This window comes from Pipra filicauda, unplaced genomic scaffold, assembly GCF_003945595.2.
Source record: "Pipra filicauda isolate LSUMZ 115617 unplaced genomic scaffold, ASM394559v2 scaffold5_size6683894_pilon, whole genome shotgun sequence".
Taxonomy (NCBI): Eukaryota; Metazoa; Chordata; class Aves; order Passeriformes; family Pipridae; genus Pipra; species Pipra filicauda.
The window spans coordinates 2115293-2130154 of NW_024104754.1; the positions used below are offsets into that span (position 1 = coordinate 2115293).

The following is a 14862-nucleotide window of genomic DNA, read 5'->3' on the forward strand; positions in this document are numbered from 1 at the left end:
TTCAATACCAGCACTCTCCCCTTCACTGCTCCAGGTCACCACTAAAGCAGCATCATCTACAAGAAAGCCATATAAAGTCAGCCTGTCCATGGAGAGACTACAAAAAAACCCCACGTGCAACAAAACTCACATTTTGCCACACCCAGAACATTTTCTGGGGTACAGCACTGGTGTGTGTTTAGCAAACTGGGAAATTACAGCTCTCCACTGTGGGAAATTCAAGAGTCAATAGAATTTTACATCCCTCTGATCAGTAAAAGCAAGTCTTGACTGTATGAACAAGGTGTAAAAGCTGTTTATTAAAGATGACATTTTTCATACATATAACAGTAGAAGTGAAGTATGCTTAAGAAAGCCTGGACTGTTTCCCATTCCATCCTGGTCTGCATCTCCCAATTCTTCTCCCAAAGTTTAAGAGGGACTAGAATAATTCAAATCTGCAAGAGACTACGGGTAAACACAATTCAAGTTGTAGAACAACTTATTTTGGGGGTATTTTGGTGAGGAAAGATCAAACACACAAATCTTTTTCATTTGTTAGAGTTGTAACTTACACTACTCCTCATTACCCAGTCTGCCTTGTAACTTCCACTCCTGCAACTTCGTGATTCCAAAATACTCATGTTAACACTCCCACGGCTTATTCACCAATCCAGTATTAAAACCAAATAACATATATATGGTTATTATTAGAGAGAATTCTAGAATCTTAAATAACACGAATCAGTCTTTCATGTTTTCTTAGAGTTAATTCTATAACCAAGTCTGAAGTTGAATCTGAAAGTTTGCTATGGGTTTTTTTGTTATTTTGTTTGGGTTTTTTAAAAACTTTTTTACAAAAAGTAAAACTGAAAAAAATTCTTCCTAATGCAATGACTCAATTTTAAACAAATTAAGGCAAGTATTAAAGGTCACGTGTTCATATCTATGCCTAAAACATTTGTGGTCCTGAAAACGTCTGGCAAGTAAAATCTCACGTGCTCCACTACACTATCTTATGAAGTTGCTGTAATTAAGAAATCACTTGTGACTAATTTATAAATTTTCTGAACATGTAACTTTTCTCTTATTTAGTGTTAAATAAAAGCTGTAAACGTAACACTTTTTAAAGGGTTTCTAGAGCTTTGGAAAAAACCCCACAAAATGTGTTTCCTGGGTATTTTTGACTGCAAAACAATTAAAAAATAAAGACAATTCAAATGTACTTACTTTGATAGGAGCTGTTGAGAACTTGACTTTTCGGTCTGGATCAGGATCCTCCTCTTCAGAAAGCCCAGGAAACTCCTCATATTCACTGTCATACATATACGCATCCTCTCCCTCCAAAATTTCTTTGCCTTCAGGCTCTTGGTTTTCTGGCTCTGTATCCCTGTCACCATCAAAAGCTGCATTCTCTATTCCAAAAGCACTGAAGTCCTCACTTTGCTTTTCCAACACTTGCTCCTCTTCTTCAGTATCCTCTTCCTGCTCTAGAACGTCCTGAATGCGTGTAACTGGACCATCTCTTACAGACAACCCATTTCTTTCTTCTTCCCAACTGGTCTTGCTGCCATCCATAGACTCTTCTATCACTTCCAAGGCATAGTCACTCCTCTCCCCTTCCTGTACTTGACATATGAGCATCTGATCCTCTTGAACAACGTGATCTTTCTCCAAACCTTCATTTTCATGCCCTGAGGTTTCATTTTGTCCAACCAGCTCTGTGCAAGTCCCCTCTGTGGGGGAAACTGAGGAGGAAACACTATCTGATCTGTGCTGAGCCTCCTGACCGGGCACACTGCCCATATCCCACAGGCTTCTCTCAAGTACCAGTTGCTCCCTTTTGTCTTTTCCAAGAGCCTCACTCGGCTCATCTCCGTGAATCCCAAGCACTTTGGGGAACACACCCTTCTCCAGACATCCTTCAGCAACAGCAGGCAAATTCAAACTCTCCTGGTCTCTCAAAGGGTCCTGATTCAGAGGACTATCATTTTTTGAAATTTCTTTGGAGTCTTCAGTATCACTGTCACCCAAAAAGCTTTCCAGCCTCCTAGAAATGGGCCCTGCATTCAGGAAGGAGGATTTAGAACCACTGTTAGGATGTTGCTGTTTCAACTCCTCACTGCCTTGATTTTCAACTTTCTCCAATGCAACTGGAGGACTCGCTTCTGTATTAAAACTGAAGTTGTCCACCACATTGCTGCAATCAGAAGCTGAACCACGTCTCCTCTTATCTTCACTTCTTTCACATTTGCTGGGGGAGTATCTGTCCACTGAGCTCCGCTGTTTTATATTCCTCTCAAAAAGCTTCCTAGTCTCTGAAAATTTTTCTGCCAGGGCAACTTTGTCCAAGTCTGCCTCATCACTGCTACGGACAACCCTGTCGGCAGCAGAAGGCACAGATAACGAATCCACAGGACTGCTGCAGGGGCTGGTGCTTGTATTAAGAAGATTATTTTTTTGGACAATGAGAAAAGATGGGCTACCTGGAGAAGGTCCATACTCTGCTGCTGTGGCCCGGCTGATTAATTTGGTCTCAGCAGGTGGACTGCTTTCAGAGGCTGTGGAAGAAGAGCTTCCCATTTGCAGAAACATATTTTTGATCTTGTGTACTCTATTGCCATAAGTGGCAGCTCTGCCTCGACTGTGTGGGTCATTTCCCCCTCCATTGGAAGAGGTGTTCAGCTTCTGATGCAAGCCTGTTTTACTGGAAGTGTTATCAGGATTGTTTACACCATCAAAAGAGCATTTGATAGCATGGAAATCAGATTTATAGGCATTTCGGTGTGGTGATGCACTTCTTAAAGTCCTTTCCGCCTTGCCTTCAGTTTTCATCATTGTCAAAGAGAAAGCTCCCTCGACTCCTGAAGAAGAATGGGAAGAACGGCTCCTTAGCACAAAGCTTCCACCCTCCAACAGCAGGCAGAGCAGATCCCACAGAAGATCCCAAAAGCAGCCTTTCACTCAGCCAGCTTCCCCGCTTGCACTGAAATGGAGTGCAGGGGAGAGAAAGAAATCAAAGCGCGTGAATGGCTACATCGGGTGTTATCCCCAGCGCGGATCGCGGTATCCGGAGAGCCATCTGCAGAGAGACAGAGAGTTTCCATTAACTCGCCGGCGTGTGACACGAATTCGAAACTCGGGGTGGGAAACGTCGCCCGAGACCTCCCCGCGGGATAAACCCCATTGTGTCCGCCGGGACGCGGGGAACCAGCTGCTGCCCGTCCGCCCGGGCACCGACCTGGCAGCTCCGGAGGGGGATGCGGCGGCGGCGGCAGGCGGCCCCCCGCCCCCTCCGGCTGCCACCCCTCCGCCAAGGGCCGTCCCGGGCCGGGCCAGGCCGGGCCGGGCGGCGGGGGAGGGGGCAGCGCCGGCCCTTCCCTTCCCTTCCTGGCGCCCGGGGGAAGCCGGGCCCGGCCGGCCCCCGCTGCCCGCACCGCGGGACGGAGGGGCCCGGGCGCCCCGTGCCGCCCGGAACGGGGAAGCCGCAAGTTTCGGCCCCAAGCTGGGGCTTCCCCGTGGCGACGCCTTTGCGCCGCGGGGCCTGCGGGGCGCGCAGCGGAGCCGCCGCGGTACTTCGCCCCAAACTTTCCGAGCCAGCCTACCTGGGGGCGGGGGTCCCGCCGCCTCCTTCCCCTCAGCGCTCCCGACCGCCCAGCGGCCGCGCGCACCACGCCATCATTATCCGCCGCCAGCAGCCGCCCGCCTTTCCTCCCTCCCTCCCACCCCCCCGCCCTACCGCCGCCGCCGCCGCCGCCGCCACCGCCCCGCGCTCCTCACTCCACCTTCCCCCGCCCCCGCGGCGCGCTCCGCTCCGCTCCGCCGCCCTCCCGCGCCGCTCCCCGGCCGCGCTGCCCCGCGCCCTCCTCCGCGCTGTGTCTCGGGCCCGCCCGCGCGCGCTCCCTCGCTCGCACACAAAGAGAGGGAGCGGCGGGCGCGCCCTCGTTCCTCTGGCAGCGCCAGGGAAGAGGGGCTGGGGGGCGACGGGCGCGCCCGGCCCGGGGGAAGCGCCTCCCGCGCCGGGATATACCACGCCGTAGCGGGCTACGGGTTTCGGATGATACCATGTCGGCGAGGTGAGCGGGCCGCGGCCCGGTGCCTCCAGGCGGCCCTGAGCGCGGGGCAGCGCCGGTGGGTGCGGAGCGCTCCCGGCCCCGCCGCCGGGGAGCGGGGAACGTGCGCGGAGGGAGAGCCGCGGGACCCCGGAGGAGCGCGGGTGCCGAGCAGTTGTAGAGCTGCGCGCTATTTTCAAAGCCCGGGCGGCCGGCGAGAAGGGGCAGCCCCGGCTGCACCGCAGAGTAGCGCGGCTCCCGCAAGGGAGAAGTCGCGACAGCTGCCACGACTGAGGCTCTGACAGCCGGAAGTAACAACAGTGCCAAACATTCCTTTTTTCCCCCTCTTCCTTTTACAAATCAAGTTGTTTTTACTCCCTCCCGAGCAGGCAGGTATCAGAGAGCAGGCACAGTCCCCCGCGCTCCCGCTGCCCGCCCCCGCCGTGCGGTACAACTTCGTGGATACTCTCACGTGCCTGCGCAGGGCGATGGGGTGAGCCCGCCCTGTTCCCTCGCACGCTCCCCGGGCTGGAAATCACTGCAGCTCCCCGAGACTGGGGAAATGCTGCCCGTCATCGGTAGCCCTAGGCAGTGATAATCGCAGTTGTGCAAGCAGTGTTCCATATATCCATTTGTTAGTCCAAATAAAAGCATTGGCTTCAATCTGTTTATCAGTTAAAGACAGAATTTGGATGACTGTCTAGTTTCGAATGTAGCTCCTTCCACAGACCATATATAAGGATCACACAAAATAATTAGGAGAGCACAGAAGAATACTGGTAGTTACCAATTATCTGGTAACTGTTGTTACCAAATTGTGTAACAACTCTTTTGAAGTCTAAATACTTAACTCCTTGACAAGAATTGCCACTGGTTTATTACTCAAGTCTGGTGTGAAGTTTATACATTCTTCCAGACATCCCAATTGACTTCTGCTTAACTGGGAATCACAGTGCCTGAAATACTTCACAGCTTGATCTAAAATTGATGATAGTTTCAAATTAGCCTTAATCATGATTTTACAATAAAATAAAGTCTTTTTATTGATACTTTTTTCTAATACAAAGCAGAGACAACATTGTTGAGACCTTCTTCTGTGTTTTAAACATTGCAGGGCCAGTGGAATTTCACTGAGGTCTGCCATTGGCAGTCTTACATACACTTGGTAACACCATTTTGAATAAAATTTTAGTACAGATAGTTTCACTGCAAGAGCAACAAATGTTTCTTATTTTGAGAATATGTAGATCCTATTTACAACAGGTAGTTGTGACCCATCTACTGCGTGCTACTGAGGTGGTCCTTTGTGTAGCATTTGTAGGTTGGCTTGAAATTGCAAGGCGTAACCACCATCTTTCAGTAAATAGGCTACAAGAAGATACTAGGCAAATGTGGTTTTTTTCCCAAACCAAAGGTAAGTACAAGGTTGCTCGGCAGCTTGAGTACTGTGGGCAGAGGATGCTCTGTGTTCTGCTCAGGGAACCTGGCAGTATGTAGGAGACTGCTCAAAGAAAACAAAGGCAAGAACTCAGGAACACCATGAAACCAAAGCACAAAGCAGCTCTAAAGCATGCTCAGGAAAGCCAGTGGCCTTTGTACTGGGTGCTGGCTGAAAGAGGCTGGAGCAGGAAGATACTCATGTGTTTTGAACCCTCCCATGCATGAGAAAGAAGGAATTGTAATTACAGATCCTGAAAACAGATTTAATTGCATCAAAGGACTCTTATTTCTTCACAATTTCCCATCCTAATTAGGAAAACATACAGGTTATTTTGGCTAGCTACGCTGCTTAGGGAGGACAATATTTATCGGGGTCAGTTGGTTTCTAATGAGGAAAGACTCTGAATTGCATTCTTGGTGAGTGCAATGTGAATGTGAAAGAAATCATAGATTTGTTTACAGAAACAATGATGAAAAAGATGGGAAGAATTCAAGAAAAGGACCTCTGGATTTTGAGCAAGAAGTCTGGGAAGGTGACGTAGTTTATGATTTCATCATAGTGAATAACTGCAATAAAACCTGGGACGAGTATCTTACACGTTCAGTCTGTGATGGTTTCCTTAAAAGATAATGCAACAACAGTGAGTAAGCAAATGGTTTGCACTGAGCAAGAAGCATCTACATTTTGTTATCTAAGCTTATTTAAAAAAATAGGGGTTTCAAGGGGGACCTTGACAGCTCAAATTCTTCTTGGGGAAAAAAGTGTTGCAGTATATGAACTCATGAATCTAACAAAGACAGACAAGGAGGAGAACGTTTCCAAGAAAAAAAATAAAATTGAGGGCACTTCTGCAAACTCAGTTGTTCAAACTGCCACTAAAGTGCAGTGTTTATTTCAGATGTGCAAAAGGAATCCATTTCAGTGGTCATCAGAGAGCGTTTAAGCATCTTCTGAACAATGTTCCTGTGACTACTCTTGTCTTGGCTTAACTGTTTTAAAATCCCTCTCCTATTTTACACATAAGCTGTGCTTACGGTTTGAGGGTAATGTTGACAAAAGAACAACAAATGCTCCCTACGAGTACATCAAAAGAGTGTCTAAACTAGAACTGCACAAGGAAAAAGACTCTCAGGAGGTCTAGATGAGAATGATATTCTGTTATTGGTGTGAAATTTTCTTATAAGAAAGCTCTAGTAAATGTGTAAGTACATGCGATTAGATAAACTGTCATTTCTTAAATGGTTTATTATATTCTTTCAGCTTGTAAGGACAGCCATCCTTTTAGACTTCGGTGAATGATTAATGTTGCTAAAATGGGGCACATATTTAGTGGTCTAGGTTAATATTTATTGATACTGGTGGATTCACTTGCTGCTGTTCATTCAAGGTGAGCATAAGAAACTACTGAGTATATGTTCTATGCCAAAGAAGTTTGAAACTGGTCTCATCGCTCCATTAACATACTTTCCTCAACTCACAAAAATTTTGGTCTTAAATCTTTCTAGAAGCTAAAAATCTTGAGCCAGCAATGCTTTGGCTGAGGGCTGGATGATAAAGCTCCCTCTTTCTTCACTGTTGTTTTATTGCTCCATGCAACTGACTGGGCAGAACATGGCCGAGAAGGAGTAAGAGCCCTCCAGGGCAAGGAGAGCTCAGTAGCTGGTGTAAGTTCAACACTGTTAAAGCTGGTGATCAGATGAACTGTGTGAGACAAACCCATGTCTCCAGCATTCATTGCAAAATTTAATTTTCTGAACTTTTACTCTTTAAAAGTTATCTGCTTTATCCACATTTTAGTTTCATCATGTAATTTGAAATACAGTCTCAATAGATTTCTGTTTAATCTGTTTAATGTGAGTTAAATCAGCAGTTTTAAGCAGAACGAGTCAGTGGTTTTTTTATATTTTTGCAAAATCCAGGAATAGAAGGAATAATTAAGCATTCAGAGTTCCACAATTACTTCTGTAGATTTTTAAAGTTGTATTTTAAGAAAATATTTTTCTATCATTTAGGAATAATTAAAATGTTCTGGAAGTATTTCAGTCATATTCAGTATAATTCAAACAGCAATTCTGAATTTGAAATAGAGCACCTTCTGTAAGTTTGGCAGACAATTTTGTGATGCTTATTTTTAGAATTAAGAAAGCAATCTGTAATTTTAGAAGACTACTTATGTTAAATACAAAGCTAAAATAATAAAGTACCATTTTAGACTCATTACTTTGTAGAACTTCTTCAGTAAAATAAAGCAGCACTAAAGTCCAAAATGGTATTTAATGGTCAATATGATCAATGAAGGAGGAGCAAAAAGTTTCAGAGCAAATGAAGAGAGACAAGTAACTTGGTAAAGGCAGTGCAGCAATGACTGTGAACAGATATGGAACAAAAATTTGAGGAAAAAGCTCAGGGTCAAGTCCCTGAAAGACATTCCCAGGCTTAAGGGCTGCACCAGCCAGGCTGTCATACAGTACCATATGAAAAAAGGCACAGTGTTTGGGTAAGTTAGTGCGTGCTCCAGGTTTCTTTCCTCTTTCCTCACATAATTATTATTTGAAGTAGTGTTATTAACAAGGTGTCAAGACTCAAGACCCAAGCCTTCAGCTTGCCTGGTTCTCTCATTGCAGTAATATTTATGCCACAGAAAACTTTAAACACAGGATATCCAGTGGAACTTTAGAAACAGAAGCAGCAAAGGGGGACTGCCCTCTCTCAATCCCAAACATATCTGTCATGCAAAGCTCCAAGGAGGGGCCATTCTGATGAATTACACATCAGTGTCTACCTTGCTGGATTAACTTCCATAGATCAGTATCTTTGCTGCTTGCTCACCAAGAGAGGTTCTTCAAGGATAAGGCTCTCTGCAGAAGGGTGAATTTAATTAATTATTAGTTCCATTACGTCCTTTTACAGCCCACCCAGGATGTTGTTCCCCAGAAATGCTCTGAATTAAAACCCTGACTACATATTCTGGCCACAGAACCACTAATTTTAGATGAAGATTGGTGGAACATCACTGAAACCTGCATTGAGCGCAGCTGACCTGACAACACATGTTACTAATGGTCTTTGAAAGCTTAGGAAGACTGTTTATGTTACAGCTCCAAGGCACATTTGGAGATAAAATTAGAAGAATCTCTGAAGTCTCCTAAGCCTCAAAGTAAAATATTGGCAGTTGAATTTCAAAGTTGCATTAAAAGAAAGAAATCTTTATTGCCAGGAAGGCTGAACAGAAGACACTTGAGACTTTCCTCACCTTACAAGCCCCATTCCTGAAGTGTCCAAACCATCAGAGCCACTTGCCACATTGGCAAATTCATGAGAGAAAAGAACAGGGGAGGAAAGAAATGAGAACATTGTAGAATTGTCTGAAATGGTGGTTCAAGGCCATGCCGGGTTTCTCAAGCACAACAAGCAGATGTTGATGCGACAAGGAGGCAGGGGGTCCCAATAACAGCATCCCACTGAAAGCTGTTGAAAAACAAAAGTCCGTCAGTGCATTTTTTGGCCTGAAAACTGCAGTAAAAAGTAAAGCTGTTAGCACAGCTTTATAAAATTTATAGGATTTTAAGAAATAAAGTTTGTGGCTATCGTTGATTTTACTGATTTCCAGTGCAAGAAATATTATGCTTTTATACAGTCCCTGTTTGCATCCAAGTGTCTCCTACTCTGCAAGGACTTTTGAAAATGGGCCAACTGGTTCAACCAGATTTGACACGGGCTGAGAGTTTTCAACAATAATTATGTTCCTACCATTTTCTTAAAAATAGGCAGCTGGAGGGAGAGAGGATAAAGAAAGACCTTGCAAGATCAGTCAAGGGAAAGGTTATAGCGAGAGATCACCACTTATAAGCCTCTAGAGGATCCTGTATGAGCCACTCAAGGCTGAAACATGATGAATATATTAGTCACAAGAAAAGCCTTATTTTGAAGTTTCATCTCTTTTAAAGCCAAAGTCAGTCAGCCAAGAGACACACACTGGGAGGGTAACTGGGTACTTTCATACTGGAGTTCACTGCACAATTTCTTACTCTGACATGGTAGTTTCTGACTGACCAAGCAGTTTTATAGAAAACCCAAAGTGTTTCTATACAATAAAAGTGCAATCCCTGGTCTGAATTATAATCATGAAAGTTACAAAAATAATGTGAAATGAACTCTGCCTACACACAACTAAAATAACTTAAAAAAAAAAAGATATTATACCTCTATGTTGTTTCACAGCATTATTTAAAATGCCTTCTGTTAAAATGTTTATATCACAGTTATATCTCTTTATGTACATATAACACACTTACTAATGTATTTTTCAGATACATAAAATATAACCCTAAATACTTTGACAGTAAGTCCTTGTAAGGTATCTTATTTTTATTATTCAGATTCCCTAGTATTTTTTAAACAATGGCTATGTATAAGCAAAGAGACAAATATAGAGAGCCTAGAGTTTAGACTACCACCTAAAACTAAACCAATACAGTTTGAAAGCAAATAAGAAGCATTCTAACTGTGTATCTTTTATACTGAAGTATTAGTTAGATTATAAAAACCAAAAAGGAAAAGCATGATCTTACACATAAGTGAGCTCTGTCCTTCAGTTATCAATAATTTCAAATAAATAAGGCAATATTTTGAAATTCTGTCAATCCAAATATCGCTTGACACCATCTAGGTTTGGAATATACATAGAAAAAAAGTAATAAATGTTAAAGACATTACAAGAAACAAACCGAGCTTAAAAAATATACTTTTTTTTTATATAGGTAAGTCTGAATGGTAATTGTGTCAAATAAAGTAAAAAGAAAAGGATGAGATAAAATAGGACATAGAATTTAGATATATGGTATAAATTTCACCACAAAGAGAAAATAATTTTAAGTCAAATTTAGAGCTTATTCTGACATTTCCAAATCAAAACATTCAGGTTTTATTTTGAAAAGAAATTTCTCATTTAAAAATATTTTACAGCACAAAATAAGTGTAAAGTGAACCACTTAGACTAAAGAAAATCTTTTGCTTTAACAGGAATTTATTTTATATTTTTTTAATAAAAAAACTTGTATTTCACTTGAGCTGAATGTTTTTTTGCCCCCTTATTTTCAATTTACATTTTGAATCCAATAATACATTGTCCAGATGTACCAAGAAACAGCAAACTTATGACTAAAGTCTTTCCTACTGTAAGCCCTAAAGGAAGTGGGAAAAAGAAACTTGAATTTCCCAAATCTAAGCAAACAAGTGATCTATCAGAAACAATCACTGCGCGTCAGTCATGCTATTCTAAGATGACTAAAAAAATAGTGCCTGATGAATAGAACACATTAACTGCATCTGCATGGGAGAAAGACCTGACAACCACCTGTTCTTATTTAAAAATTGCTATCAGACATTTGCCTTGTCACTTCTAGAATAGCTTTAAAAACGTCATTAGCAGCTGGTGGGTTGTCCCTGTTTCAGCAATTACTACTAAGGATTCACTTAGGATTCATTTTGGCAGTATATTGATCCAATTAGACATATTCGAGATGCATACTAGTACTCTGGGAAGATAAACAAAGTGTTTGTTCTTTTTATTGGTAGGCTGAAGTTTCTATTTTCATAGGGGTTGAAACCAGACTGGCGGATTTCTTAGGCATCACAGCTAGAGCTATTTCAGAATTTGATTCCTGGGTTTTCTGATTGTAGAGCTGCCAGCTTGTTTTGCACTTATTTTTGGAACAGAAGGATGAAAGGCTATTCCCAGTGACTTTTTAATGCAGGAAATACCATTGAGAGATGACTACTACACTGAGGGACCCTCAACTAAAAAGATCACTCCTATATCATTCTTAGTGTTATTCTTACAGCAAAAGACACTGGGGATGTACCCATTTAAGGGAAAAAACACTTGTTTCTGTATCTTCATTTGAGTAGTAATATAGTACAACTTGTGGCCAGAAAGCAAGTTATTGCTTAAAGATTCTGTTTCTGCATTTAATACCTCTTAACACTTTAAACAAGAATGTCTTTGGCGATTAATCCAAAGTATAATGAAATAATTGAACAACCACGCTCCATCTGAAATTCATGTTCTTTGGATGACGTTCGTGAGCAGAGTCCTTAACAACAACCCCGCATGCTCACCTGGTGTATCTTTGCCTGCAAGCCAGCACTAAGGCAGTGGTTTACCTTGACTGTGATATCATCTGGAATGATGAGCTGGCAAGTCTGCAGCCTCCCACTGGCACTTGGAGGGCAGGTCTCAAGTGTCACAGCATGGGAATCAAAGCCAGGCGATCCTCAAGTACAGCTATGCCGAATCATAGGAAATGAGAGAGAGCTTCACTTTCATTATAGACTTTCTCCACACTGAGGTTTAAACCTCTAATAGCAGAGTTACAGGCCGAGTCTGAAAAGTTGTGCTTTAATATGGTCCTAACAACTGCAATTTAGGCTACAGAAAAGCTGATTACAGCAACTTGGTTTAAACATGAAAATAAAACCACAGAGCTGCTCACATGGATGTCTTATGGGGTGAGTAGATGAGTACAGCAAAACATCACAAGACATAACAGGAAGGAGAGTAGAATCAACAGAATATTTGCCTTGAGGCACAATCTAGCTCTGATATATTTATTGTCCCTGTAGTTCTAGGTGGAGATCATAACCTTGTGGTAAAGTGTGTTGGCAAAGTAAATGATGCTGTGTTTGTAATCTTTCCAAAGACTAGTATCCTAATGAGACTTTGGAAGACTTAGGTCTAAGGAGACTTAGACCTGCCAGCAAAAAACCAAGTCCTTGTATGCTGCTAATGTGTCCCATTTACAGGTCACACAACAACCTGGCATGCCTTTGGAAGGTCTGATTTGGATGCATGGATGTGCACTGGATGATTTTGGCTGCAAACCTTTCCACCAAGTCATTCCCCAGTGCTTGGGCTGACATTCCAAACCACTGAGTATTTTTAAGCAGCTGGCCATTTCTTAACATCACTAATAGAAAATATTTCTTGCTCCCTAGTTCCTAAGTTTCTTCCCAAAATTACTTCTCAGATGCAGAGTAAAAAATGTTCAGCTCCACAGTAATGAAAGCTCAATAACTTTTCTACTTATCTACTTGTGCTTTAATTGTTTGACTCTTACTGTTATTTTTTAGCATTTATTTTCTGACCCAAAAGACTCACCAGCATAGCCTAGAGTAGGAATTTTAAATTAATAAAATTTAAGCAGGGTCATTTCTGGGTTGTTTTACTCTCATTGATTTGATCTTTTTTTCTCCGTCGTGAAAGCTTTGCATCCATGCTCTAACTACCCAGATTTTCTGGAAAAATACAAGAATCAGTTCCATAAACGTAGCAAACCCCTTGAAATCTATTCCAAAAATAGTATCTTTCCAGCATGTATGAAATACACAAAAGGCATGTGATGTGGAAAAGAAGTTGAGTTAAAATAAATGCTAATATGCCACAATCTACTAATAAAATAAAATTATTTACTTAACATTCAGTTCACATTAGACTTTACAGATGTTCAAAATATGAGCAAGTCAAGTTAGCTCTACGGGAACAAGACTCTGCATATTTGGCCTCACCATGTAGTTGAGCTCCTCTATGTGCCACAAAGCCTTAGTTCATTTTCCACAAACTGAGGCAGAAGTGTTGAACTACTTATGCTTGGTGTAGTTTCCTTCACACCCATTTCAGGTGATGGGAATGAGCACAGCTCTGCTGACACTGGAACCACACTCATAGGCATTCGTGAGAAATTTGACCTTTCCTTTCTGTGGCACAGGGAAATTTAGAAAAAGTACAGGATGGGAGTGCAAGAGTAAAGTATTCTCATTAAACTTGAGTGCCATCATTGTGAGACATAAAACTTTTATTAGATGTCACTGGGTGAGATCTACATAGCTTGTTCATTGCTGTCCTTAGATTATTCCTAGCTAATAAAAGCTTGTAGTCATTAAAAGTTGGTACTGTGTTGCATCTCAGAGTTTCTTTTGTACTTAAATACATACATATAAAAAAAGGGGAATTCTTTGAGTCATATTCTCTTTAAAATAAGATACTGTGACTCAAAGCTCCTTCAAATTAGTGTGAAAATACATAGTCACCCATTTGACATGATGACATTCATGTGAAAAAAACCTGTAATCAATCACAGCCATGGCTTTTTTGCATTTTCTGCACCCTGTAATCTGCCCACTTAACTCCACCTCCCTGTGGGTTTCCTCTCACGCTTCAAGCCCTGAGCTAGGCACCAGGACAAAAACAATCAGAAAATTCTTTTCCTCTTATTTCAAAATTAATTGACCTAGAGGTACAAAATAAGAAACTTTCAGTTCAGAATTTTTTGATGATTAACTGTTAAAATAAAAGTTCTTAAGAAAAAAAAATTATCACCAAAAGAAAATATTACCATGTTCCCATGCCAGTTATTTCTATCCATGATTTTGCCGCTCAGGGAAAAACCAGTTTTGGAAAATATCCTTGGAAAGGAAAGCACTTAGACACAGGGTAGATTTAAAGTCAGCAGGTATATCTGGCTTGTCTTTGCTTGATTTATGGACTATGGAGGAGATCTACAGTTCATGTAGGTAGTAAGTCTGAAAATCTATTTCAAAACTCTGTTTTATCCAACAGGTGCAGTCATCAATGTGGCCTCATCACATCTCAATTAATGCCATAATTCTACAGAACATAGTTAAATTTAATGTTTAAATTTATTATACACCCCACAGTTTCACTGTTTATCTTCACCAAAGATTGTATTTTATCCTGTTCTGGAGGCTTCTTTCTGTCATTTTGTTAGCCTGTCTAGACCAAAATGTGAGGTCATCATCATACCATCTGTTAAACTTGTTTGGGTTAGTGTGTCTGCAACTCAGTTCAGCTCAAATGTTATTAGAATATCCTCAAAAATAAGGGTAAGTCAGGCCAAGTCATACTTCCCAAGCATAGAAGAGGTACTAGATCTACTATTACAGTTAATAAAGCTAATATTCTGTCACAGTTTTATTATAGGAGTATTTAGAGCTAATTTCAAGCTAATCTTGAAATATTTTCATATGAATATCTGGATTTATGCCGAAATTAGCATATTTAAATGGCATGGAATTATTTAATTTATAGTACTGGCATAAATGTGGGAAAAATGCCTGTAATCTGAAGACACGTGTCAAAAGAAAAGGTTATAATTTAATATTCTTTTTGGCATTGTCTAAGATCTTGCATATACCAGCCCATGATCTCAGCCAGATGATGGGGAAGCGAAGGTACCACTTAGTGGTGTGTTGTGAAGATGCCAGTGTGGTCCCTCTGTCTGTGACTCCAGTATTTCAGGGCATACAGATTCACCAAAGACAAAACTTGCAAACTTTTAGCTCGATGTTAACAGAAGCAAACCAAATATCAAT

At 41.7% G+C, this 14862-nt stretch overlaps 1 protein-coding gene across 8 annotated transcripts in view; it reads right to left on the reverse strand.

The window, feature by feature from the left end:
* LOC113994500 (neurabin-1-like) overlaps positions 1–4297 on the reverse strand; it is a 48036-nt gene extending 43739 nt beyond the window's left edge. For 6 of the 8 annotated variants that reach the window (XR_005566030.1, XR_005566029.1, XM_027733607.2 and 3 more), the window contains exons 1-2: positions 3221–3324; positions 1210–3061 (exon numbers count right to left, since the gene is read on the reverse strand). Coding sequence is in view for 6 of the 8 variants with exons in the window: in XM_027733607.2 (XP_027589408.1) it covers positions 1210–2817 (1608 nt within the window). In the remaining 2 variants the exon portion in view is untranslated. Of the gene's footprint in view, positions 1–1209; positions 3062–3220; positions 3325–3584; positions 3649–4043 lie in introns of those variants that run through there. The other 2 variants (XM_039387987.1, XM_027733606.2) reach the window with 2 other exon arrangements.
* Positions 4298–14862: the final 10565 nt, after the last annotated feature.